At 39.0% G+C, this 27,991-nt stretch overlaps 1 protein-coding gene across 6 annotated transcripts in view; it reads right to left on the bottom strand.

Moving 5' to 3' along the window:
* The window catches only part of FANCC (FA complementation group C), a 274,629-nt gene that overhangs the window by 27,324 nt on the left and 219,314 nt on the right, over positions 1 to 27,991 (bottom strand). For all 6 annotated transcript variants that reach the window (XR_009503626.1, XM_059924467.1, XM_059924463.1 and 3 more), the window contains 3 exons: positions 27,410 to 27,574; positions 9,650 to 9,806; positions 584 to 636 (listed from right to left, as the gene is read on the bottom strand). Coding sequence is in view for 5 of the 6 variants with exons in the window: in XM_059924467.1 (XP_059780450.1) it covers positions 584 to 636; positions 9,650 to 9,806; positions 27,410 to 27,574 (375 nt within the window). In the remaining variant the exon portion in view is untranslated. The remainder of the gene's footprint in view (positions 1 to 583; positions 637 to 9,649; positions 9,807 to 27,409; positions 27,575 to 27,991) is intronic.

The following is a 27,991-nucleotide window of genomic DNA, read 5'->3' as shown; positions in this document are numbered from 1 at the left end:
CCGGCCCCCCACTAACTGTCAGCCATAACCCAACCTAGTGTCCAGGGGTCTCCTCATCTTTCATCATTGTAAATCCAATGCCTTTACCAAGAAGTTCTGGTATTTGCAGAATAAAAATTAGTGTGCTGTAAGATAACATGCATAGTTGATTCTGCCTTTCAGAAGAGCTCTGTTAAGAATGGCATCATTTATTTATTATTCTTGGTTTTCCTTAGCTTTCAAATCCTTTAAAAAGATTGGTCAGCCCTCATGTGGTGAAGGGAGAACACTACTACCCTTTATTCTGAGGGGAGAAAAATTCTACATGAATATTGAATGATGTAAAACTAATGCAATTTTGCTTTTCTACCATTATTATTAGAATTTTAAAAGGTTAAAAAAAGATAGCTACCTTAATTTTTAGGCATTGGCTTTTAAATATACATTGACATTTGGGTTTTACCAAAAAGCTCAGCAGGAGGGGATGGAAGCAGAAACTAATTCCCTCGTGGTACAGCCAGAGACTACCACAGAGGTTTTTATTCGCATTTGGAAGCTGAACACATTTAGACCAATTTACTAGCAGAAACAGCACAATACTGACCTGAACATTTCATCAACAACTCTGAATATGGCAGGGTGGCAGGCAGCTGCAGGCTGTAAGGAAAAGATCATGAGAAAGTAAAATATCAGAAGCATTTCATCAATAATGACTTGCTCTTATCAGGCAAATGAGTTGTCTAGAACTGCTGGTGTCTAGAAAATGGGTACATTCCTGTGAGTTAGAAAAAAAAACAAGAACCAGTTCATAGCCAAAGCCCTACATACAAACAGTAGTTCTCTTGGGGCAAGGGGATTATGTACAACCTTTATTTCTTCTTTATACTCTGTACATTCCACACTTTCAACAATAAGCCCATATGATACAGAAAAAAGAGTCATTAAGTATCATGGAACATTAAAATATACCTTCTACCAGCATGCTGTAATGAAGACACAGAGCCTACCTGCGTTGCTAGTTTTACATAACGTGCCCTGTGTGTCTGACCTCCTCACATGACTTAAAAGTGCCTCAAGGTTGAATCTGGGCCGGCTATCTTTTCATTCCTGCTTATTAGGAAATGAGTGCATAATTTAGAATTATTATTGAGGAAAGCAGTGGCCACTACCATGCCAGACTAAATAATATTACATCTTAGTGCACTATGAATTTAGCAGCTTAAATTAGTTCAGATGAAAAAAGAATAAAGATACCATCATCTTGAATGATGAAAGCAATCTAATTTATTCCATGAGTATTTTTATGACAGGTTTTGATTGTATAAATCTGCAGAAGCCGACCTATTGTGGCCTGGGTGGGGCTTCAGTGGGCCTGACCCAGATTCCATATATTTTTGGCCAGAGCTCAAAGCATGACATTAAGCCAGAGGAAGATGCCATTTGGGTTCTAAGATATTTTACAGTAGCATCCAAAGGTTAGTGAATTGGCTCTATAGGGAATTTCTCTGAGTCACATTGAGCTTGATATGACTAGTTTTGGAAAACATTTTTTCATACCCCCTCAATTAGGAAAACAGAAAAAAGGATATGCGTTTTCTCTTAAGTTTTCTAGACCAAGCTGAAGAAAGAATGATGCCTATCTCCATAGACTCTCTTCCACCCTGTTCTGTGCTGGCATTTCGAGTTGTAACATTGAATGTGCGCCATCTAGTGTTCATACACCACCATTACAGGCTGTTACAGAAGGCTCCAGGCAAGAGCATTGTCACTTGTTAAAATGATGGGATAATTCCTTTTATTTGAAGAGAGATTTGCGATTTGTAAGTTACAGATCTCTATTTTCTGAGTAATCCATACTTCCTAATCCTTCATTGATGTCCATTTTTATCTAAAATAAACCAACTAAAATTTTTCATAGATAAATTCATTATATACTCAGAGTGATTTGGCAGAATTCAAACAGAAGAGAGGCAGAAGAAAGGCAGGTTCAACAGAAGAGAGGCAGAATATTTTTTGGCTTTGATTTCAGGCAAGTTAGTTAATCTCCCTGCTTTTCAGTCTCACTGTAAATAATAACAGTTATTAAAAAGGTCACTGGATATATGCCCTGAAAATATCATGGAAGTTTCTATGTATTCATAATGGAAAAATCAAACAAGAAGGGAAAAGCAGGGCTTCCCTGGTGGCGCAGTGGTTAAGAATCTGCCTGCCAATGCAGGGGACACGTGTTTGAGCCCTGGTCCAGGAAGATCCCACATGCCGCGGAGCAACTAAGCCCATGGGCCACAACTACTGAGCCTGCGCGCTAGAGCCTGCACACCACAACTACTGAGCCTGTGCACCACAACTACTGAAGCCCGCGTGCCTAGAGCCCATGCTCCACAACAAGAGAAGCCACCGCACTGAGAAGTCCGCGCACCGCAATGAAGAGTAGCCCCTGCTCACCGCAACTAGAGAAAGCCCGTGCACAGCAACGAAGACCCAATGCAGTCAAAAAATAAAATCAATAAATTAAAAAAAAAAAAAAGGGAAAAGCAAACCGCATGTCCTGAAGAAATGTGATTCATCAAATTTGCCAGAACAATTTTTCAAAGTCTTATATATAGACAATGTGTGTTTAAGACCAAACAACACTGTCATGTGACACACAGAGCCTAAAAATGCATTGATAGAAAATAAGACTAAAATTGAAAATGGTAAAATAGAACCATTCCCTTTGTTCTAAATGGCTTAACTACTCCAGAACCACTCTATATATGTGATGCTAGTAGAAAATCATTCAATACTGATTACAGGGATTTCCAAATGGCAAAGAAAAGGCTGATCCAACATGTAGAACAGGGCTACCTTGAAAAGCAAGGGGGAAAGCAAGAAAGCTCTAACTCAGTTTGCTGAAAGAGGACAAGAGCTTGGACATGCTCTTCTTTTATGCAGTGTTTTCTAGCAAAACAGCTCAATCAAATGTTTTAAATATCTACAGACTGTGTGGAATCTGCCTGTTCTCTCCATGCCAACGGACTCTCCTCTTTGATTTTTTTTTGTCCAAATATTTCAGACCTTTGGTTGCTCTCAACCTGCTTCTACAACCTGTTTTAGCTTTTAAAACAGATAAGATGTTAGGAGGCAGGGGAACCTCCTGGAGGTGACCAGGCTTGAAACAGCAATAGCAGAGATTTTGATTTAAAAACCAGTCTCCCTCGCCACTCCAGAGCTGTGAACAGCTTTCTCATCTGCAGCCTTTACGGATGGTTTTAAAAATGACACTCTTCACACTTCCCGAGCACATAATTTCAAGGTCAGTGAGTCCCCTCATGAAGCCCTGAGTGCTCACAGGCCAGGCATGTGTCCCAGTGACATCAAATCACAAAAGCAAACGCAAGCCGCTTTTCTTATCAAGGGAATCCTCTAAATAGAAATAAAGTCTTAACTTATGCTCCTCTGGAAGCCATAAATTACCCCCCCCTAAATCTTTACAGCATCCATGTGAAGGAAGAGGCAAACACTTAACCCCTCTGTATCCTGTTTTATTTTTAAAACGGGACCCTACATTAACACAACAGGTCACTCTGCAACCCAGAGTTCCACACCCTAGCTCCGAAGCCCCACGATGCAGGCAATTATCTTTCCTGTTAAAGTGAGGACAGAAAAGAAAACCTTTCTTGGGTTCCATCTGTTTGTCTGTTTTTCTCCATCCTACCAAAATCTGTTCCTTCTCAAGTTCTTCTCTTCTCCATATGGTCTAACGATTTCCGTGTACAGATTATTTCAAGTCTAGGGAAACTGTGTTACCAGGAGGCCATCAATAACAGGAGTTATGCCGTCCTTCTCTCCCCTCACGCTGCCCCCAATTCTTTCACTAAACGTCAGAGGATGAATGGAAGATGATGACGGTGAGCTCCAGCCTCTGGTTTCCTTTTCTTATGGACCAGATTGTTCTGGGGTGCTCATCCCTTTACCTCTGCCACAGCTACCCAGAACTGCATTGCTTATCTCCTCTCTGCCCAGAAGGACAGCCCATTCCCATCCCTCGAAAAAACAAGGGAAGACTAAGCAACATAGAGAAGTGCGCGGCGGCTGCATTCTCTAGGCCTGCATTGTAGGCAGAGGTGAGGGAGAGGCCAGCTTGTCATCCTGAGCCGTGAACTGTACAAATAACATCAATGCTTGCTCTCTGTCCTTAGTGTCTAACCTGTTTTCATCCCGATTCATCAATGATTATTACAAGCCACCTGCCACTTGAAAGAGGCCCAAGAACACGGAAGAACAGAATTCTCAGGAAGAAATCTTTCCTTTTTTCTATCATTTTTTGATTCTTTGTGTGTGTGAGAAAGAAAGAGTATGGGTAGAGGGGAGAAAAAGATAAAATACAAACCAGAAAGGGAAATTATACTATGATTTGAGGTAATTCACAGAGAAGAGTGAATGCCTCTCATAAAAAACAAAAAGGCAGTGAAGACACAGAAAAAAAAAAATTCTCAAGCCGTCTTCATTTATCACCCTTCATAGATATTTTTCCTAAAAAAATAAAGAGAGAAATTTCAGGTGTGAGATAAACTGAAGTTCAGTAAGCCTGGGATAGCGTCTCTTTCATAATCTATTTTTATGTAGTTTTATATAGTTTACTCCGGAATGGAGTTTTTTTTTTTTTTTAAACTAATGGCTGATGACGCTCTTCCTCCAGTTTACCCGACAGCCGGCAATCACGTCCCATTGTGTAGCTGACTCTTCCAAACCCCTGACAGGGAGGAGCCCTTGTCTTAATATATAAATTAAAAGGTGACTATTCATCAAGAAATAACACTCTTCTTTAAAAAAAAAGATTCTTCATAAGTTTCATTTCAAAAAAAATCCTTTACTGAGTTCATAAACAATTTGGTTTAAAAAAAAAATCTACTTATATAAAAAATCTTCACCTCTGTCATGTAAAATAAGGGACCTTTATAAACATGTATTTTCTTTTATTATGCCACTTTCTTCTTTTCTTTCAAATACCAAACTTAAGACTGTAAATATCCCTTTTGCATTTTAAGATCTATTTTGTTTCAAAACATTCACATTTCTTTCAACAAATTTGAGCTTGGAAAAATGATTCTTTCTTTTTAATCTTTACCAGATGTTGTTTATACTACAAGCAATTTTTTTTTCAGTACTCCATAATGCAATTATTGTTTAATTAGTGATAAATCTGTCATTTCTGGGCTTAAAAAAAAAAAAATTAACAAGTACCAAATGTACTTTTGTATTTTGAATTTACCCGTGCTCTCTGAGAGGGTTAAGACACAGGGATGCCAGCTCTGGAAGCAGAGCAAAATCCCCCAAATCTGAAGTTCCTCTTCTAGCCTCGCCCAGTGGCCTCTATCCTGTTGGTTTGTGTAGCCTGAGCGGGGAAGATAGCTCTTCAGCCCCCTGCTGCTTCTTGGCTCAGCCTCTGAGTGGCAGTGACCTCCCAGGTCAACTACTGCCCTGTTTTGTTTTCTTTTTTTGGTTTTTTTTTTGTTTGTTTCTCTCCCTTCATCCCTGACTGGCTGCCAAGTCCTGCATCCCCAGCAGTGAAAACAGAACTTGAGATCTAGGCCTCTTTCTTTACAGACAATGCTGGGTGATCTGGTGCCCCCCTGAGGTCGATGCTGGAAAGTGCAATTACTGTCTGAGATTTTTTTTTTTTTTACCTCTTAGCTACAAGCAGAAACCACCTCCACACTTTTCTATTCGATCACTGCTAAATTATCTACCTCAGCTTTTGTTAAATTACATGCATCACATTCAAGAGCTCAAAAAAGAAATGCTTAAAGGACTGCTAATGAGAAAGCAGGAAAAGAAAACCCTAGAACATTAGTAAGAAGTTATTCAAACAGAGAAAACTGACATCATCCAGGATGTGAAGTTAATTCTTCAGTATAATATTTTATTAAAGGGGAGCTGTGTTTGGAATTTTGTGTAAAAGAAGTTTCTTTTTCTTTTGGAAGTGGCTATGATTGCTATCTGGAGAAATGAAAACAAGAATGCATCTTATCTCATATGAGGGAGGTCAAGCAGGACACTGAGGTATCTGCATGTTTATTATTCTTAAGCTCTTATTAGATCGAGAACTACTTTTTCACCCTATCTTTATTGAGGTATACTTGACAAGATAAAGAACTAATTTTAAGGGCACTATGAAGAGAATACCCGGAGTGTTTCCTGATTTAAAATCTGAATAAACAAAACCACCCCCCCCGCCCCACCCCCGCACTCTTTCGTGGGCCAATCTCTAGATCCCGCTGGAGGGGCCAGCTAGCGAAGGATCACATGGGAGGGCATGGGAACCCGGGTATATCCTGGCCCTGGCATGCAGCAGGGCAGCCAAGCACACTGCCACCCAGCCAGCACTTTTCATTCAAATGTGGAATATAAACAATAGCTTTCTGGGCTCCACAAACAGAATTGTAACTGGAAAACATAACATCCTTCTGATTTGGGGCCAGCCTTGGGAAACCAAACAGTGCCAAGAAAGCTGAATAATTAGCAAGCGGCTTTCACTGCTTTTGGTGACATCAGTTTTTAAGGTCAGGTCTGAAGCTATGGATTAGGTCTTCCATTGCCTGTTCTGTCAAGGGACACACAAGACCATCTGCTTTTGAAAAGTGTCAGTCTGCTCAGTAGATGACAAACTGAGGTTAATACCTTGGTTTATTTAGGAGCACCAAATGTGGCAGGTGGGCATGTACTTGGGGGAGGTCCAGCCCACGAGAGCCAAAGGGTGAGTCTCAAAAGTAAACAGATTTTGAAAACTTACTTTTATTTTAGAAGTCAAAAACATATACATGCACTTAGAATTCAGGTGATTATTAGGTTAGTGCCTTATTATTCATAGTCTTAATGGAAAATACCAAGCCTTGCGTCCTTGACAGGCCAAAGAACATTTGGGGACATTATTTCACTTTGTACAACCTGTACTACACTTTTATCTTTTGTTTTTGCAACATCTTGGTAACTATAGAATTTCTAGGGCTAATTCTGGATAGTCCCAAGAGATGGAAACATAATTAACAGTGCTCCATATAAAATACAAGTTATATAGACCATCACACTTTAATTACTCTCAGAATCCAGCTCTAATGTAATAGGCATCGAGTTTCTTCTGGAGGAAAGTACCGCAGTCCTGTGCTAGCTGAGTCTTCAAGATCTCTCTGATACTTATGCACGGTCCTGTCACTGCACCAAGATACTGTGCTATGATAAATGAATCAGATGATGCAATTAGGAAGCACGTTCTTCAGGTTACCCTTCCAATCACTCAGTCACGTCACAGGCTTATTCCAGCCTGCCTGGTTTTTTGGCTCAGTATGCCTGAGGAGAGCAGCCCACGCCAATCAAGGACTTGCAGCTCTGTATTATAATTACCTCCTTGAACCATAAGGCACAGAGGGGTTACATCCTGCCAATGCCACAATACATTAAACCAAATAACACCCTCTGGAATCCCCCCTTTAACCATAATGGAAGCTCTGAATGTCTACACACATGATCCTGATAAATGCTCTTGGTAAATCAACTGACTTCAAAACTGTTTGGGGGAAATCATTTTAAACTGTAAATTGGAGACCGAAGGTTATACAATGCGATGTTTAATGGGAGCGCCTGCTCTCTCTCTCTCATACACAGTATCCTGTGTTTACTGAAGTGCTGCTCAGGCCCTAGGGCCACAGGGAAAAGGACGCAAAGAGGCTCAGAGAAGAACCACAAGGTTGCTGAATCAAACCAACCTAGAGAAGTCGATGAAACTGGAATTTTTCTATAGGGACAACACTTAAAGGAAATTTAATGAGAACCTTGAAAGCAAGAAAATAGCTCAGTTACTATATTTTGCCACTGAAAAAGGACCAGAGAAAATTAAATTACAGCATGTATATTTAAGTTAGAAATAGATTTACCTGATAATAAAGGTAATGTTTTGAATGGGTTGCCAGGGGCTTCTAAAAGCCTTTGTTTATACTGAATTTTATTATAATTATTTTTATATAAAGTGACTTCTTATTTTTCACCATAATATGCAACTCTTTTGAATGATGAGGTCAAGGAGAATTTTCCTAAAAGTAACTCTCTTTGGGCTCTCTCAGTCTTTATACCTATCTTCTTTTGTTTTTTTCTATCAAACACTATAAACTTCTAAATCAGTTGGGTTCTACTTGTGCCAGCTAACTTGCAGATGAAAGCGTCATGGCTGTTGGCGACTACAACACTATCCATGGTCACCTGGGAGGCCCCAGAATGGGAAGGCAAAGGGGAGCCCAGGAAACAGGGAGAAGGCAAGCACGGCCATGGTCACACACGTGAGCTGGTAGGGACTGATCAGGACCTAAAAAGAGAACTGGGATATTGTAAGACGGCAGCAGATTCGGTTTTGATTCTCTTACACAGCCTCCAATTTAAAAGAGAAAGAAAAAAACCAGGAAGTTCTAAGTGAATTAAACAAATAGAAGGTGTTGGAGGGGGGGCTGTGCAAACTCAGCCAACCTTAGCGCACTCTATGCAGAGACTCACCCGCCCCCGCAACACACGCCTCAGCTCAGCAGGGAGGCACGCACTCTCCTCCGCCCAGTTTCCTGAACACCAACATAAGATCTGACGGTTAACCATCTCCCTCGAGCTAAGTTTCTCCATCTGTACAATAGGAAGCAAATCTCTGCCCCATATCTCCCCTAGGTTACAAAAGCTAATGAGAAAACATGTTAGAGCCCACTGAGGTTCCTGTAAGAGGCCCCAGAAGCATGACACCTCCTGCAGTTTTTTAATTGTTTTTTTCAGAGTGCGTTGGTCTTTATTCCTGTTCTTACAAAAATGCACATAAATTCCAGAGCTGCCTCCCACAGAGGGAAAGCATCCCCATTGGTCGGTTCCTAGGACTGCCTGAGGGCCTGGGCCCCTGACACTGGATTAGGCAATGGGGCCCATTTGGCCCACTGAGCACCCGACTTCCCAGGCCTGAGAAGTTCTGAGTAGAGGGGAGACTGGCAGCCCCTGAATGGAGGGAGGGTTCAAGGCTGGCAGGCTGACACCAAAAGAAAACTGACAGAATTCTCAGTTGTTTTTGTTGTTTTAACCATTTTTCTGGGGTTTTGTTTTGTATCTTTTAAGTATTTTATTTTTCCTCTAGTGAAGGGTTAAAAGTTTATTTTTTGAATGCTTTTCTTTGTTAATTGATCCCTCCTATTGTTCATAAGATCCTCACTTTTTAAAACTTAATTTTTCATGTGGAAATGAGAAATACTGTTTTAAAAAATTTGTTGTCCAAATGTCACGTCAGTTCTTGTGAATATGCAATATAAGGTGCAATGATCAAATAAATCTTGAAGCTTGCCTTCTTTTTGCCCGTGCCACTCAGCTTGTGGGCTGGTGGGATCTTAGTTCCCTGACCAGGGATTGAACCCGGGGCCACAGCTGTGAAAGCACCAAGTCCTAACCACTGGACCACCAAGGAATTCCCTCACCTTATTTTTAATACATGCTCTAAGTATGCAGAAAAGCCCCCTACATTAGGCATTTCAAAAATAAAATGTAGATAGATGATTATTTTAAAAGGTGCCAATCGCTCTTTAGTTTACATTTTTTTCCACTTGTGCTGACTAAAAGAAATGATACCCAGCATCGTCTTTAAGGATTTTTCTCCTCATCAAAACCTGGCACATACCAGCAATGAATCTTTCATAAAGCATTCGATCCTCTTCAGAAAATTTCTCTCACTGGAGATAAGCTTTTCAAAAAGATGCAGCATTGTATTTTCAAGGCTGGGAAGGTGCCGAAGCCAGAGGCAGAGTATAGCTGACGTGGGGAGAGAAATCTTCTTCCTTTCAGTATGAAATAAACAAAACTTTAATATAAATGAGTCACTGAAAAAAGAAGCAACTGACAAAGGATTAATCTCCAAAATATACAAACAGCTCATGGAGATCAAGATCAAAAAAACAAACAACCCAATTAAAAAATGGGCGGAAGATCTAAATAGACATTTCACCAAAGAGGACATACAGATGACCAAGAGGCACATGAAAAGATGCTCAACATCACTAATCATTAGAGAAATGCAAATCAAAACTGCGAGGTATCACCTCACACCGGTCAGAATGGCCATCATCAAAAAATCTACAAACAATAAATGCTGGAGAGGGTGTAGAGAAAAGGGAACCCTATTGCACTGTTGGTGGGAATGTAGATTGATACAGCCACTATGGAGAAAAGTATGGAGGTTCCTTAAAAACCTAAAAATAGAACTACCATACGACCCAGCAATCCCCCTACTGGGCATATACCCTGAGAAAACCATAATTCAAAAGGACACATGTACCCCAATGTTCATTGCAGCACTATTTACAATAGCCAGGACATGGAAACAACCGAAATGTCCAATGACAGATAAATGGATAAAGAAGATGTGGTACATATATACAATGGAATATTACTCAGCCATAAAAAGGAAACTGGGTCATTTGTAGAGATGTGGATGGACCTAGAGTCTGTCATACAGAGTGAAGTAAGCCATAAAGAGAAAAACAAATATCGTATGTTAACGCATATATGTGGAATCTAGAAAAATCGTACAGATGAACCTATTTGTAGGGCAGGAACAGAGATACAGATGTAGAGAACGGACATGTGGACACAGTGGGGGAAGGAGAGGGTGGGTCGAATTGGGAGATTGGGTTTGACATAGATACACTGCCATGTGTAAAATGGATAGCTAGGGGGAACCTGCTGTATAGCACAGGGAATTCAGCTCGGTGCTCTGTGACGACCTAGATGGGTGGGATGGGGGTGGGTGGGAGGGAGGTCCAAAAGGGAAGGGATATAGGTATACATATAGCTGACTCACTTCATTGTACAGCAGAAACTAACACAACATTGTAAAGCAATTATACTCTAAAAAAAAAAGAAAGAGTTCAAAATGCAATAACAAATCCCATCTGTGACTTTTTTTCATTATGGTCATAGTAGCAGTTAATATTTATAGTATCAATGAATATGTACCAAGTATCCCTTTGCAAATATGCTTCCACTTCAACTCAAGAAAAAAAAATGCTTTCAAAAAGGACAAATAAATATACAGTGAAGAAAGAAAGTGATAAAAAATGTGATGGAAAAAGGCCTTGAGATATCCAGGTAAATGCAGTCCCTAATTTAAGAAACAGTTATGTTTGAAAGTGCATCATAATGGTTTAAAATGTGGAGTCAGCCCTGGGTTTGAGTCCCAGAGCCAACACCTACTCACTATATGACCTTGGGAAAGTTACTTAACCTCTAAACCTCAGTTTACTCATCTGTAAAATAGGCCTACCTCCCTCCTAGTGTTGTCAGAAGGATCAAATGCAATAATAACACATGTACAGTGAGTGCTTAGGACAGTTCTTGGCACATAGTAAATATTTAATCACTGTATTTGTAAATCTGTTGAAAATTTTCTTTAGTAATAATTTCATAAAAGGTGGTTGGACTGGTTGATCCACAGTTGATCCACAGCATGATACACTATAGACCCTAACCATTTTGTATAGTTACATTTCTATAGGATAATGTATTTGGAGATTCCTCCTATGTCAGGTCAGTGAATCAGGGATTCTACTTCTCCTGGGAGGGAGCACTAGGGGGACATCTGTCTAACTCTGAGCCACCAGCAGGGGGCCCTCCCTGTGAATGCTGAGCCTATTCTGGCCTGGTGGAGCTTGGCTTTCTTCTCTCGGCCCTGCTTTTCCAAGGCCTCCTGCCCTTTCACCTGCAGGACCACAGAGAGCAGAGTGATTTTCCAGGTTCTGCTAAAGATGTTTACTGCTTTTAATAAGAAAAAGGAAAGCTGGGGACACAAAGGTTTCCCATTACCCAACAACCCCTTCAGGGTCTTTCCCTTCACCATCACTTCTGGGCCATTTCTCTGCAGGAGCTGGCATGAAGCCCAGGGAATGGGTACAGGGGCAGGAAATGAATAGGCAAAGACACAGGGTAGCAATTTCTAGTAGTTTCTTTTTGTTCTTTGCCCATAGCCTAACTCCTGTAGACCTTGTCCTAGATTAACTCTGGGGCAAGACTGGAAGAGGCTGAAGAATTGTAGGGTCTGTCACAGCAGCAGGTAGAAGGGCAGGAGAAAGGGAGGGAGGCATGGCCCTCATCTGACCCTCTTTATAACTCCCATCTCACCCTGAGCTTCAGCTCTTCTGGGAAGTCTTACAGGACCCCCTTCCCTCACCTCTCCGTACCTGGCAATGAAGAACTGCCATGGTGCCCCAAACTCGTATCACCTGGCACATTCTGGGGCCACACTATGGATGTCCTCTATTGTGGCACCAGTGCTTTGGGCTGCCATTCCCATGCCACCACCCCTGTTATACTCGATGGCAAGGAGCTGGTAGTCACGCATTCAAGGAAGATGACTAAGCACTTCCCGTGTGGCACTCAATGTGCTGGGTGCAGGCCAAACAACTGGGAACAAACAGACCTAATCTGTACCCTTAGCGGTTTAGGGCCCAGTGGGAGGTATACATACATATATACATACACACACACACCAAACTGTGATAAAGGCAATGAAGGAAAAGGACAGGCTGAGGAAAAAGAGAATATCAGGAGGGGCCCAATTTAGATCAGGTGGTCAGGGACAGCCTCTCCAGTTGAGTTTAGCTAGAGACTAGCTTGCTGGGATAGGCAAGGTGAAGAGCGGTGGGAAGAGCACCTCAGCAGAGGGAACAGCAGCTGCATCAGAAGAGAGCAAAGGTGAGGCGGCCTGTGATGAGGCTGTGCAGGACCACAGGCAAGGCAACGGTCTGGTGTTTTATTCTGGCCCAGAAGGTTTTTGTTTTTTTTTTTAAATTTATTTATTTATTTTTGGCTGCATTGGGTCTTTCTTGCTGCACGCGGGCTTTCTCTAGTTGCGGCGAGCAGGGGCTACTCTTCGTTGCGGTTCACGGGCTTCTCATTGCAGTGGCTTCTTTTGTTGCAGAGCACGGGCTCTAGGTGCGTAGGCTTCAGTAGTTGTGGCATGTGGGCTCAGTAGTTGTGGCTTGCGGGCTCTAGAGCGCAGGCTCAGTAGTTGTGGCACACAGGCTTCATTGCTCCACGGCATGTGGGATCTTCCCGGACCAGGGCTCGAACCCATGTCCCCTGTATTGGCAGCTGGATTCTTACCCACTGCGCCACCAGGGAAGCCCTGGCCTGGAAGGTTTTAAACAGAGGAGTGCCAGGATCCAATTTACATTTCAAAGATCACTCTGATTGCTACATGGAGAACTCAGTTCAGAGAAAAGAGTGGGTGCAAATTTCCAGGGGGAGCTGGTGTTAGCTTGGACCTGGGTGGCACTGGAGAAGGAGAGATAATGTATTTTAGCAGTAATATCAAGAGATACTGGCAATGAATTCGATGAGAGCTGGTGAAGATGAGGTAGGAATCAAGGCTGTCGCAAGTTTCTTGAGCTGCAAGATGGATGGACATACAATTTACTCAATGGAAAGAAGGGAAGAAAAGATTTGTGAAGGATTTACTCAGAGCTTAGTTTGGGGTGTGTGAATTTAGAATGTCTGAGGCACAATCCAACAGAGGTATGACGTAGGTCCTTGAATGTATCCATTGGCAAATAGCTAAATAAATTAAGGTCCATTCATATCAGGAAATATGTTCCTATTTTATAATGAATTGGATCTGTATCCCTTGAGGGATACCCAAGATACATTGGTTAAAAAACAGGTTCCAGAGTCATGTGTATGATGCAATGCTGTTTTTCTTTTTGTGTTTTTTTAAAAAGCTTATTAAAAAAAGAGAGAAAATTGAAATTGTTTCACATAGATTTCTAATGTTTACAAGAGTATAAGGTATGGTTACCAGAAGTACTACAGTGTGATAAGGAGGGGATAATTGACATTTTCTGTATATACTTCTGCATTGTTTGACCTGACCTGATAAAATGTATATATTTCTGTGGAAAGGTTGAAGAGCCAATAAAGTAAAAAAAGAAAAACGTTTTTAGGGACACTGAAAAATTTCATTCTGTTCAACATGTGTTAGTTACAGAAACTCTAAGGCTGTCCTTTTCCTACTTTGTCTATAGTTATTCCATTCATCTAGCCTGGATACTGATCAAAATGACAAATTCAAGAAAAAGAGATTAAGATTAAAAACTTGGCTCTCCAAAATTCCTACCTAATAATCACAGGAAGTTTTCTGCATTATAGCTGTTTTATAATTTCTGACACAGAGCAGGAGAGGCCTGGACAGGACACTCTACCCTGTCCAACATCTCCTACTATTAGACTCTTCTGGACAGATGCCTCCTGGACATTTAAAAAACTGTACTTTGTTTCCCCAAATACTCAATTTAGTGAGTTAGTTGTGTGCCCCATCCTCTTGAAAAAAGATGTAATTAGGTAAAGAAATTGGTCCAGATGCTTATTAAATAATTTTGGCTCCAAATGTTTTTTATAGCTATAATACAAAACCAGAATATGGAATTCAATACTTTGCAAGAGAGGTTCCCGCGGGCGGCGATCATCGGTAGGGAACGTGTTCTAACACTGTCTAAGAGGTAGAGGAGAGAAAGGAGCTTCCTTACTCAAGAGGAATGCAGGCAGTGTTCCATCTTTCCAAACCAGAAAGAGATCAAGGGCTGCCTGGGCTGCTGGAGTAGCCCACAGAAATCAGGACCAACTTTTTTGGAGAACTACTTAATTCCAAGGACCCGGAAAGAATATTCTCTATTACATTTCAAAGGTGAATTTCCATGAAAACTTGATCGAAGAAGTATATCAAATTTGAGGAAACTGTGCCATCGTTATCACTTATATGTGCAGAGAAGTCACTTCTTAAAGCAAAGAGCAGCAACACCAATCAAAGGAAATGTACAAATCCAAACATACTGGACTGTCTATTACAAGTCAGTATCAGCAGGTTTTTACTTGAAAAGTAAACTTTTTCAATAACTAATTTTGTGATATCTTAGTAAGATTAAAAAAAAAAAAAGAAAAAAAGAGGATGCCAGGATAGATAGAAATGGGAGTATTAGTTACTACTACTGCTTTGCTAACTTTTTGTCCTTGGTATTACACTAGCTTTTCTTCATTTAGACATTCACCTATACTGACAATATTTAAAGCCTGATTTTTCTTTCTTTTTTTTTTTCTGGCCGTGCTGCACGTTTTTCGGGACCTTAGTTCCCTGACCAGGGATTGAACCTGGGCCCCAGCAGTGAAAGCTCCGAGTCCGAGCCACTGGATTGCCAGATTTAAAGCCTTAAAGCCTGATTTTTTCTTATCAGAGCTGAAGAAACACAAAACTAGAAGCTTGGTTGAAGGCTAGCCTTTTCTTGTAATTTATTTTTTTCTTATTTAGCATCTTTGGAGGCTGTATTAGCTTTTTAAGCGATGGAAATTTAGCTACATCTGGCCTTAGTTCAGTGATAATTTCATTAGGAGGAAAAGATATAAGCTTGAGAAAACCTAATAAAACATTATCAAAAATAATATAATAATTATTAAAGTCAACAACAATAATAACAGCAACAAGCGAACAGTTATTGAGTATTTATTTTGGGTGCCAGGCACCGTGCTAAACAGTTTATAGGCACTGGACCCATTGAAATATGTTCCAGTGTGCCTGGGACAGGTTTGTGTCTGTTATCCCACCATAATTATAATAGGTACCACTTCTAACTCTCAAAAGTGTCACGGTCTACAATTTATAATTGTATGGTCACCCTATTTGACACTCACAGTTACTGCATGAGGTCAGTTGCTTGGTCAGTCACACACCCACTCTTTCTTTCATTTGTTCATTGGCTCATTCATTCCAGTATGTAGAAAAAATTCTCCAACTAGTCATCAAACTTCTCAATATTTTTGAAGCAATGGACTTATGTTTACCTTAGAGGCCATGTCATGCAGAATTACTTGTACTCCACAGACTTATGAAAGGATTGCAGCAGCCCTCCCAGAAAGGTTTTACACAATGTGCAGCCTGCAGGTGGCTATTACGGCAACCCCAGGGATAGACTTAAGGAGTTAGGTTTGACTTTTCAGCCAAGAAATTATAAAGTTCCTCTAGGTTATCTAAACTGCAGAGAGAAGCAAGCATCTGCTGTTTAAAAGAAGACAGGCTGCCCATTTCTGAAAATACATGACTGTATTTGGAAGCCAAGGCCAAAGACACCCAACCAATTGTAAACCAGATGAAATTCCACTGGTGATTGTGGTAAGCAAATAGTTGGAAGGCTAAACACAGGGCAGGGCACCTTGGTCAAAGAAAGTACGTGGTTTCTAAACAACCACGCAGCACATCTGAGGAACTCTTTAAGGGGCTGGGGGAAAGGGGGTACCAGTGCGGAGGTGGTAATGTGAATCAGCCTCCCCGTGTCAACATGTGGCTGGGATGCTCTGTCTATGGGAAAGTGTCCATGGAAAGGCTCCAGCCCTTACGCCACTGCTTGGGGAACTTGCTGAGCTGAAGCCATAAGAATTGGACAAGTTGAAGACCACCCAGCATTTCTCGACAGTCTGTCCCCTGTGGATTAGCAGACATAATTTTCCAAACCAAATAAATTTTATTAGTTACTGAGGGAGAACATGCTATCACAAGTAAAATAAATAGCAAAGGAGTTCAGGCCTACTCATGGAACGGCTACCCTCAGCTTTCCATCTGAGCACTGCTGGTCGAGGAAGAGTGGCTATTCTCTAAGCAGGCCTCCTTCTCGCCAGTAATTTCTGCAGCAGCTTTGTGGGGTTTCACAGAGGATGCCGAGGGGCATTCTCCTTCTCATTCCCTTTAATTCAACTCTTGTTGAAAAAATAAGACTGGAAATACAAGTTAAGACCATATTCTTCAATAAAATGTATTACTAAATAAATCGGAAATAAAGCTACCAAGGTGAAACGCAAAGAGCATTTTACTTAAAAGTAAATACTATGAATAATTGCTTTGGAGGGTAAAAAATGAAATTTGCTGGGGTGAGCCACTAGAACCTGCAGTGTGTACTCAGGTAAATGATGTGACGGACACATGCATGTGGAGCACACTTACCACATTATACAGACTTTCAGATTGATTATTACCCAATATCTTACATAAATAACAAAGATAACTGATCAGACTCCTCAGGAAGTTCAGACTCTTGGATAAATTTTGACCTAAGTTTAAAGTAGACAGAAAAAAAAGACTTCATGTTTTTAACCATGAAAATTATGTTCTGACCTTTTTTTAAAGCATCAAATAATTTAACATTCTATTTATTTATTTATTTTTAATTTATGGCTATGTTGGGTCTTCGTTTCTGTGCGAGGGCTTTCACTAGTTGTGGCCACTCTTCATCGCTGTGCGCGGGCCTCTCACCATCGCGGCCTCTCTTGCTGCGGAGCACAGGCTCCAGACACGCAGGCTCAGCAATTGTGGCTCACGGGCCCAGCCGCCCCGCGGAATGTGGGATCCTCCCAGACCAGGGCTCGAACCCGTGTTCCCTGCATTAGCAGGCAGATTCTCAACCACTGCGCCACCAGGGAAGCCCTAATTTAACATTCTATATCTCTTTCTAAATCTTACCTTAACAAATTCCTGAGATAACTTTCATAAAAAATGAAATTAAAATATACATTATAATTTTTAGGAATTATATATGAAAAACAACAAATACTCTATTGGTAATTATTTCTTCTGAAAGAATGATGGCAGCTTTGAGGTTGTTCACTTTCCAAATGTAATAAATCAATTTGAAAATGGGAAGAAGATCCACTTACTACAGCATAAATAAATAAATGAAACCATTAGGAATAAGAAATGTCTAAAACCTATATGTGAAAAATATGTAAAAGACTCCTTAAGATCATAAAAGTAAACCTGAACAAAATGGAAAGACATAAGTGTTCTTGGATAGGTGGATAGAAACCCTTAACATCATAAAGTTGTCCATTCTTCCTCGGTTAATCTACATATTTAACATGAGCCTCCCTCCAAATAACATGAGTTCACTTTCCTGGAGCTAGACAAATTGGTTTCAAAGTTTACTTGAAAGATAAGACAATCAAGAATTGCCAGAAAAACCCAGAAAAAGAAGAGAAATGAGTGGGAAATAGCCTTACTTTATATTAGAAAGACTCTGTTATTAAAACAAAGTGGTACTGATGTGTAAACATATGATAGGCCAAAGAAACAGAACAGAAAATAATAAAACAGGCCTAAATGCATATAGAAATTAAGTACAATTCAATCCACGGATAAGGAGGGCTAACTGTACTACCAACTGTACTCTGCCATTTTATATAAGGGACTTGAGCATCTGTGGATTTTGGTATCCACGGGCGTCCTGAAACCAATCCCCCATGGATACTGAGAGATGACTGTATATGACTAAGGGAGCATCTTAAGTCCGTGGAGGGTTGAGGGGGCGAATGCACCCTTTATCACACTCAAGGTGGTAGGATGCTCTGTAACCTGAGAGTGGGGAAAAGCAACAAAATTACTTCAAGAAATAATTTGCAAAACAAAAGGAACCTATAGATTGAAAGAGATTTGTGAACCCATCAACCAAATGCAATGTGTGGACTTTGGATTCTTAATTCCAGAAAACCAAACAGGAGAATTTGTTCTCTGCCTAAATACGTGGTGATGATCATGAATCAGTGTCAATTTTAAGATAAAATAATGGTACTGTAGTTAATGTTTTTAAAAAATGGACCATAGAGAGACTTCTGGTTTCCCATTCTGCATGTCAGAAGCTTGGAAGTCACCACTTTGTCCTAACAAAAGTAAAAAGCAGAACAGACTGAAAAATCAACAACTCTTCTTGCATCCTTAAGAGAAGGGAGGACACAGGGCAAACCTTGGTCCCCATGACTGGAGATAACAGGTAAGCGAATACCGGGAATCATGGCTGACTGGAGCAGAGATCCACAAGTAGAAACCACCACAGGCACCAGTGCTGGGTAGGAAAACCTGAACTGGAATTAGCAAATGGCTGGAGGGTCAGTGTGAACAACTCTGAGAGATAAAAACTCCAGGGAGACTCAGTCCTAGAGTGGCCTCCACAATATTGTGAGATTTACCTCCAGGAGTTGCCACCACGTTCACATAGTAAATATCAGAGAAGAAGTCACCCCTGCTTTAGGCAGAAAGATGGGAAAGGGAATCACTTTTAAATACAACAGAGCTCTCTGTTTTCCTTAACAAGGCCTGACCTCAGGAGTATTATCAGAGCCTAACTGACCAGGAGGAAAGGAAATAACCACTTCCAGACAGCTCTAGGCATACTATTCCACTTAAGAGGAAGAAAAAACTAAGAAAAACTTATGAAGTTCCCAGTGCAGAGGCACAGGCTCACTGAAAGACTGAGACCTAATCATAAGACTATAGAACACTTCCCCTCCCCTCACATCTCACCACCACATTACAAAAAGCTTATTTACAGCAGTTCCTTTTATGTAGTATACATCTTGTCCAGCTATTAAGAAAAAAATTACTTGACATACCAAAAGTGGAAAAAAACACAATATGAAGAGACAGAGGAAGAATCAGAACCAGACATGGCAGAGATGTTGGAATTATCAGACTGGAAATTAAAAAGAACTATGATTAACATGCTAAGGGCTCTAATGGATAAAGTAGACAGCATGCAAAAACAGATGGGCAATGTAAGCAGAGAGATGTAAATACTAAGAAAGAACCAAAAAAGAAATATGAGAGATAAAAAAACACTGTAAAAGAAATGAAGAATGCCTTTGATGAGCTTATTAGTAGACTTGGTGGGAAAAGAAATCTCTGACCTAGAGGATATATGAATGGAAACCTTGAAATCCGAAAAGCAAAGATGACAAAGACTGAAAAAAAACAGAACAGAATTTCCAAGGGATGTGGCACAGCTTCAAAATACAGCATATGTGTAATGGGTCTAACAGAAGAAGAAAGAGAGAAAGGTTCAGAAGAAATATTTGAAACGATAATGACTGAGACTTTTCCCAAATTAATGTCAGACACCAAATCACAATTCCAGGAAGCTCAGAGAACACACGCAGGATTAATGCCAAAACCCTACACCTAGGCATATCATTTTGCAACTACCAAAAAAAAAAAAAAAAACTAAAGATAAGGAAAAACCCTGAAAGAAGCCAGAGGAAAAGAAATATCTTACCTATAGAGGAACAGAGATAAGATTACAACCAACTTCTCAGAAACCATGCAAGCAAGCAGAGAGTAAAATGACATACAAAAGTACTGAGAGAAAAAACCCACCATCTAGAATTCTGTACCCTGTGAAATTATCCTTCAAAAGTGGAGAAGAAATAAAGGTTTTCTCAGACAAATGAAAATTGAGAGGATCTGTTGCCAATACACCTGCTTTGTAAGAAATGTTGAAAGAAGTTCTTTAGAAAGAAGGAAAATAATATAGGTCAGAAACTCAGAACTACATGAAGAGCATTGAAGAAGAAATAACTGAAGACAAAATAAAAACTTTTATTTTTCCTATTCTTAATTGAGGTAACAGATAATTGTTCAAAAATAATAATATGAACAATGTATTCAATTATGTATGTTTATCTGTATGTATATGCTTACGTATGCTCATATGTATGTGAAACGAATGACAGCAATGATATAAGGAACGAGAGGGAGGAATTAGGATTATTTTGTTATTATAAGGTATTCACACTACCTGTGAAGTGGTGTAGTGTTACTTGAAAGTGGATTTGGATTAGCTGCCGATGTATACTGCAAACTCCAGGGCAAACACTAAAAAAGGTAAAAAAAAGAAGTGTAACAAATATGCCAAGAAAGGAGATAAAATGAGATCACATAAAATGTTCAATTAGAACCACCAAAGGCAGAAAAAGGGTAGAAGACAAAAAGAGGAACAAATAGCAAGGACAACAAATATAAAGCAGTAATAAATATAATAGATATTAGTCCAACTATAACAATAATCACGCTGAACCTCAATGGTCTAAATGCATCAATTAAAAGACTGAGATTGACAGAGTGGATCAAAACAGGACCCAACTATACCTTGTCTACAAGAAACCTATGTTAAATATAAAAACACATATAGACTAAAACTAAATGGATGGGACTTCCCTGGTGGCAAAGTGGTTAAGAATCCGCCTGCCAACGCAGGGGACACCGGTTTGATCCCTGGTCTGGGAAGATCCCACATGCCGTGGAGTAACTAAGCCCATGCGCCACAACTACTGAGCCTGCTCTCTAGAGCCCATGAACCACAACTACTGAGCCCTCCTGCCACAACTACTGAAGCCCATGTGCCTAGAGCCCATGCCCTGCAACAAGAGAAGCCACCACAATGAGAAGCACGCACACTGCAATGAAGAGTAGCCCCCGTTCACCACAGCAAGAGGAAGCCGGCGCACAGCAACAAAGACCCAGTGCAGCCCAAAATAAATAAATAAAATAAATTAAAAAAAAAAAAAGACAACAACTAAATGGATGCAGAAAAATATACCACGCTAACACTAATCAAAAGAAAGCAGGAGTAGCTATATTAATTTCAAATACAGCAGACTTCAAAGCAAGGAAAGTTATCAGGAATATAGAAGCTCATTACATAATGATAAAGGGGTTCAATTTTCCAAGAAGATATAACAATCCTTAACTTGTATGTGCCTAACAACAGACTGTCAAATTATGTGAGGAAAAAAACTAATGGAAGTGTAAAGAGAAATAGATGAATCTACTATCATAGCTGGAGACTTCAACATCCCTCTATCAAAAATGGACTGATCCAGCAGCCAGAAAATCTATAAGAACATAGCTGAATGCAACAAAACCATCAATCAAGTGAATATGATTGTCATCTATAGACTACTTTATCCAACCACAGCAGACACACATTCTTCTTAAGCTCACATGGAACATTCACCAAGACAGACCATTCTGGGCTATAAAACATACCTTAACAAATTTAAAAGAACAAAAGTCATATAATGTCTGTTCTCAGACCACAATGGAATTAAATTAGGAATCAATAACAGAAAGTTAACTTGAAAATCTCAAATTATGTGGAAATTTAATAACATAGTTCTAAGTAACACACAAATCAAAGAAGAAACCTCCAGAGAAATTTAAAATTATTTTAAACTAAATGAAAATGAAAACATAACTTATCAAAATTTGTGGAATACAGTGAAGCAGTTCTTAGAGGGAAATTTATAGCACTGAATATATATTTAGAAAAAAAAGAAATATCTAAGATGAATAATCCAAGTTTCCAACTCAGGTAACTAGAAAAAGAAGAGCAAATTCAATCTGAAGTAAGTAGAAGAAAAAATAGAATTAGAGCTGAAATCAAATGAAAATGCAAACAGGAAATCAATAGAGAAAATAAATGAAACCAAAAGGTGGTTATGGAAAACACCAATAAAATCAACTAGCCAGGCTAACTAAGAAAAAAAGAGAGGGCACAAACTACTAATGCCAGAAATGAAAGAGGAGACATCACTGCAGATCCTATAGGCATCAAAAGGATAATAAATGAGTATTCTGAACAAGTTTATGCCAACAAATTTGATACCCTAAATGAAATGGACCAAATACTTGAAAGACACAATCTGCCAAAACTCACACAAGAAGAAAAAGACTAAATGAGTAGGCCTACATCTCTTAAGAGAAATGGAATGAATAAGTAATAACCTTTCAAAACAGAAAGCACCAGGCTTGGATAAATTCACTGGTGAATTCTACTAAACATTTAAGGATGAAATTATACCAATTCTTTACAATCTCTTTTGGAGGATAGACGCTGAGGGAATACTTCCTAACTCATTCTATGAGGCCAGAATTACACTGATACCAGTGTCTGAAAGCAGACAAAGATATTACAAGCAAAGAAAACTTAGAGACCAATATCTCTGATGATCATAGATGCAAAAATTCTCAACAAAATACTAGAATCCAACAATGTATAAAGAATTAAATATCATGCTCAAGTGGAATTTGAGTGGTCTGGGAATATCCCACATGCTGTGGAGCAACTAAGCCCATCCGCCACAACTACTGAGCCTGCGCTCTAGAGCCCGCGAGCCACAACTACTGAAGCCCACGTGCCTAGAGCCTGTGCTCCACAACAAGAAGCCCACGCACCGCAACAAAGAGTAGCCACCGCTTGCCGCAACTAGAGAAAGCCCGCACAGCAACAAAGACCCAACACAGCCAAAAATCTTTTTAAAATAAAAATAAAAAAAAAATTAAAAAAAACCTGTCTTTGTTCACAGATTAACTGATTATCTACGCAGAAAATCCAAAATAATTGATAAAAAAACTGGAACTAATAAGCAATTAGAGCAAAGTAGCAGGATACAAGTTAAAATACAAAAGCCAATCACCTTCTTACATACCAGCAGTGAACAAGTGGAGTTTGAAATTAAAAAGAAGACACCAAGTACCTCCCAAATTAAATAATTATGTATAAATCTTACAAAATATGTACAAGATCTAGAGTAGAAAAAATACAAAACTCTGATGAACAAAATCAAAGAAGAACTACCTAAATGGAGGATATCCATGGATAGGAAGACTCAATATTGTCAAGATCTCAGTTCTTCCCAATTTGACCTATAGATTCAATGAAATCTCAATCAAAATCCCAACAAGTTATTTTGTGGATATCAACAAACTGATTTTAAAGTTTATATGGAGAGGCAAAAGACCCAGAATAGCCAATACAATATTGAAGGAGAAGAGCAACGCTGGAGGACTGACACCACCTGACTTCAAGATTTACACAAAGCTACAGTAATCAAGACAGTGTGATATTGATAAACAGACCACTGCAACAAATAGAGAGACCAGAAATAGACCTAAGTATAGTCAATTGATTTTTGATAAAGGAGCAAAGGTAATACAGTAAAGATTGTCTTTTCAACACATGGTGCTGGAATAACTTGACATCCACATGCAAAAAATCTGATTCTAGACACAGACCTTATATCCCTCATAAAAATTAACTTGAAAATGGATCCTAAATCTAAATTTAAACCACAAACTATAAAACTCCTAGAACATAACACAGGAGAAAACCTAGATGATTGAGTTTGGCGATGGTGATGACCTTTTAGATAAAAAAAAAAAAAGATACAATCCATGAAAGAAAGAAAGAAAAGGGAACCCTTGTGCACAGTTGGTGGGAATGCAAATTGGTGCAGCCACTATGGAAAACAGTATGGTGGTTCTTCAAAAAATTAAAACTATAACTACCACATGATCCAGCAATCCCACTTCTGGGTATATATTCAAAGGAAATGAAAACAGGATATCAAATAGATATCTGCACTCCCACGTTTATTATGGTATATTCATAACAGCCAAGATATGAAAACAACCTAAGTGTCTATCAATAGATGAATAAATAAAGAAGATGTGGTATATATATCTGTATCTGTATCTAGTTATATATATGCTATATATACATAGTGTGTGTGTATATATATATACACACATACACAAAATCGGCTATTATTTAGCCATGAGAAAGAAGGAAATTCTTGGCTGTGATAACATAGATGGATATTGAGGGCATTATGCTAAGTGAAATAAGCTGGAAAGAGAAACACAAGTATGATATCACTTTATGTGGAATCTAAAAAAGCTGAACTCATAGAAACAGAGACTAGAATGATGGTTATTAGGGACTGGGGGGTGGGAGAAATGGGAATATGTTGATCAAAAAGTACAAACTTCCAGTTATAAGTTCTGAGGATCTAATAATGTACAGTACGGTGATTATAGTCAATAATACTGTATTGCATATTTGAAAGTTGTTAAGAGAGTGGATCTTAAATGTTCTCATCACAAAAAAAGAAATGGTAATCCTGTGATGTGAGGGAGGTGTTAACTAACACTATGGTGGTAGTCATTTTGCAATATAAAAGTGTACATCTTAAACATATGCAACGTTATATGTCACTTATATCTCAATAAAGCTGGGAAAAAATAAAATGTAATAAATTAATATAAATTCTGATATTTTCTCTTGTGCCTATATGGAAACATAACAAGAAGCAAGTGCATTTTTGTCTTATTTGGTAATAATATTAAACTTTTTTTTAAACTTTCCTAAACTTTATCCAAATTATTGTAGATATAAATATATTTTATGTTTCATATATTTTTACAAATTTTATATAACGTATTTTTAGATTTATTTTAGAATTTAATATTTTATTCAAAAATAAAATTTATTTATAATATATTTTCTTATATTAAAAATGGACCCCTGGGGCTTCCCTGGTGGCGCAGTGGTTGAGAGTCTGCCTGTCAGTGCAGGGGACACGGGTTCGGGCCCTGGTCTGGGAGGATCCCACATGCCGCGGAGCAACTAGGCCCGTGAGCCACAACTACTGAGCCTGCGCGTCTGGAGCCTGTGCTCCGCAACAAGAGAGGCCGCGACGGTGAGAGGCCTGCGCACCGCGATGAGGGGTGGCCCCCGCTTGCCGCAGCTGGAGAAAGCCCTCGCACAGAAACGAAGACCCAACATGGCCATAAATAAATTAAAAAAAAAAAAAAAAAAAAAAAAATGGACCCCTGGCTTTACAAAGGAGAATTAAGAGATTTCTCTTCTCATCTCACACGTGTTTCATCAGGAAAAGATGAAACCAAAACGTCAGAGATTTCTCTGACTTTTGAGAGTGGGACATCTACTCCAAAGTAATGCGCTAAACTGTAAATGAAAAACAAACATGAGGAAAGTTATTTTTCCCTTGGCTTTATAGATGTTAATAATTTACCTTACTGTGTCTTATTCAATAGAATGTTTTCAAATACTATTATAGTGTTAATTAATTGCAGCAGCAACTTGAGACCAATCATTCAGAATCTAAACAAAAAGGAATTAAATAATTCAAATGTGTATGTGATAAGTTAATATTTCATCAACAGAACTGTACTTCTGCCTTAAAATTGAATCTCTAGATATGGCTGGACAAGTTGTGTTGCTTGTATTCATCTGGTATTAGCACCAACTAAGGACAGGAGTTTTTTTAGGTGAACTTGGCAATACACACATGTGGTACAGACATACTTGAAGTGCTGAGTAACTATGCTGAATCTCATGGTTTTCCTAGAACAACTGTGTTGACATATGCATTCATAGTGCAAAAGCAATAGTGAGTAAAACTGCTATGCCTAACACAAATCAAAGCAGGGACAGTAGTCACTGTATTCTTTACGACTACATACTCACAGTAAAAACACTGCCAGTTTCACATAAAAATGCATTTCATGAAAAATATTAATATAAAATATTGATTTCATTAAATTTTACCCTTGAGGATACTTTCAATTAAAAAAATTCTGTGTGGTGAAAAGGTATGCATAAAGCATTTCTGCTACATACCAAAAAACGATGACTGTCTAGAGGAGAAGCACTTGGGCAACTTGCTGAGCTATAAGATCAACTAGCCACTTTTTTCCTTCTTGGAAATTTACTTGAAAAAAATGACTGGCAGACAAACAATGGTTATTCAGACTTGAGTATTTGGCACATACTTTCTCAAAAATTAGAGAAGTGACCCTAGTACACTAAGGAAAACAACTGACAGTATTTATAACCAATGATAAATTTGAGTTTTTAAGCTCAGAAATTAGAATCTTAGAAAATCTGCTTTCACCAATGTGAGCTTTACAGCTTCCCAACACTTATATTTCTGATGAGACTGGTGGTGAATGAATGTAAATTTTGATAGTATAAAATGAAATATGTCAATGTTTGGAAGATCTGCCTAACTTAATGAACCAATATTTTCCAAATGAACCATGTATGAAGCTATAAAATAAGATCCATTAAAAATGCAAGGCTGACCAATTGGTTTTAATGTAATAGCATGAACAGCTCATTGATATAATTTCAGATTCCACATTGCAACTAACCTTTAAAAAACCACCATTTTCAATTTTTGGTGAGGTATCCACGTCGAATATCCACAATTACCTGAGATGGTTATTAAAATATGTCTTTAACAAGTACATATCTGTGTGAAGCTGGATTTTCTTCATATATCTCAACCAAAAAAACATATTGCACCAGACTGAATACAGAAATATCTGTGAGAACCTGTCTTCTTTTAAGTCAAACATAAAGAGGTTTGCAAAAATGTGAAAACAATGCCACTCTTGTTAGACAATTTTTTTCTTGGAAAAGGCCACTGTTTTTCATTAAAAATATGCTATTTGTATTAACATGTAATCAATTTATTGTTATTTTAAAATGAAGTGATAAATATTTTTTAAACTTTTGTTTTAACTTCAAATATGGTAAATATTGATAGATAGAACCCACATTTTTTAGAAAGCTCATTGAGATCCTCAATAATTTTTAGGAATGTAAAGTGGTACTGAGACCAAAACATTTGAAAATTGCATTTCCAACATACTAAAGTATTCTAAGAAAAGGAAAAACAAAATTGGATGATAAGGTAAATGGTCATCACTTACAGCAAAAAAGCCTCATTCACAGCATCACAGAACTCAGGCCAGAGCACTTCTTGAGGTTCATGTCCATGGTAGGTGAGCAGAGCCTCCACCAATGGTTCAAAATCTGGCAGAGTAACAAGTGGGACACAAACTCGTGACAAGGACCTTACTCGTTCAGGAGCCATTCTATGGAATAAATAAAATGAGAAATAAGTATCCAAATCTTAGAGCTACAGGTACTGATAGTTAAAGGCATATAAAATCTTCATGTTAAAAAGGTTCATGACAGGTCACTTGCTTTGCCCCTCATATAAAAAGGCGAACCCTAACACCATCTACGACCTCTATTCTCTTACATAGTTCTCTAGGAAGAAACCCTTTAGCTGCAGTTCCCATTTTGATCTCCCTCACTGTCAGGACTGTGGCTTAACCCTCTATAGGCACCTCCAGCTTACCGTGCCCAAAATAGAACTTGAATTCCTTCCCCAAATGTTCTCTTCCCCCAGTGCTCCCTATCTCATTTGCTCAAGCCCAAACCCTTAAGTCCATCCTTGATTCCTCCTTTTTCTCTCCTGCCCCTTATCTGATCCAGTGGTTAATACC

The sequence above is a fragment of the Balaenoptera ricei genome, chromosome 6 (genome assembly GCF_028023285.1).
Source record: "Balaenoptera ricei isolate mBalRic1 chromosome 6, mBalRic1.hap2, whole genome shotgun sequence".
Taxonomy (NCBI): domain Eukaryota; kingdom Metazoa; phylum Chordata; class Mammalia; order Artiodactyla; family Balaenopteridae; genus Balaenoptera; species Balaenoptera ricei.
The sequence above is the reverse complement of the archived record's forward strand: the minus strand, read 5'-3'. Positions and strand labels throughout refer to the sequence as shown.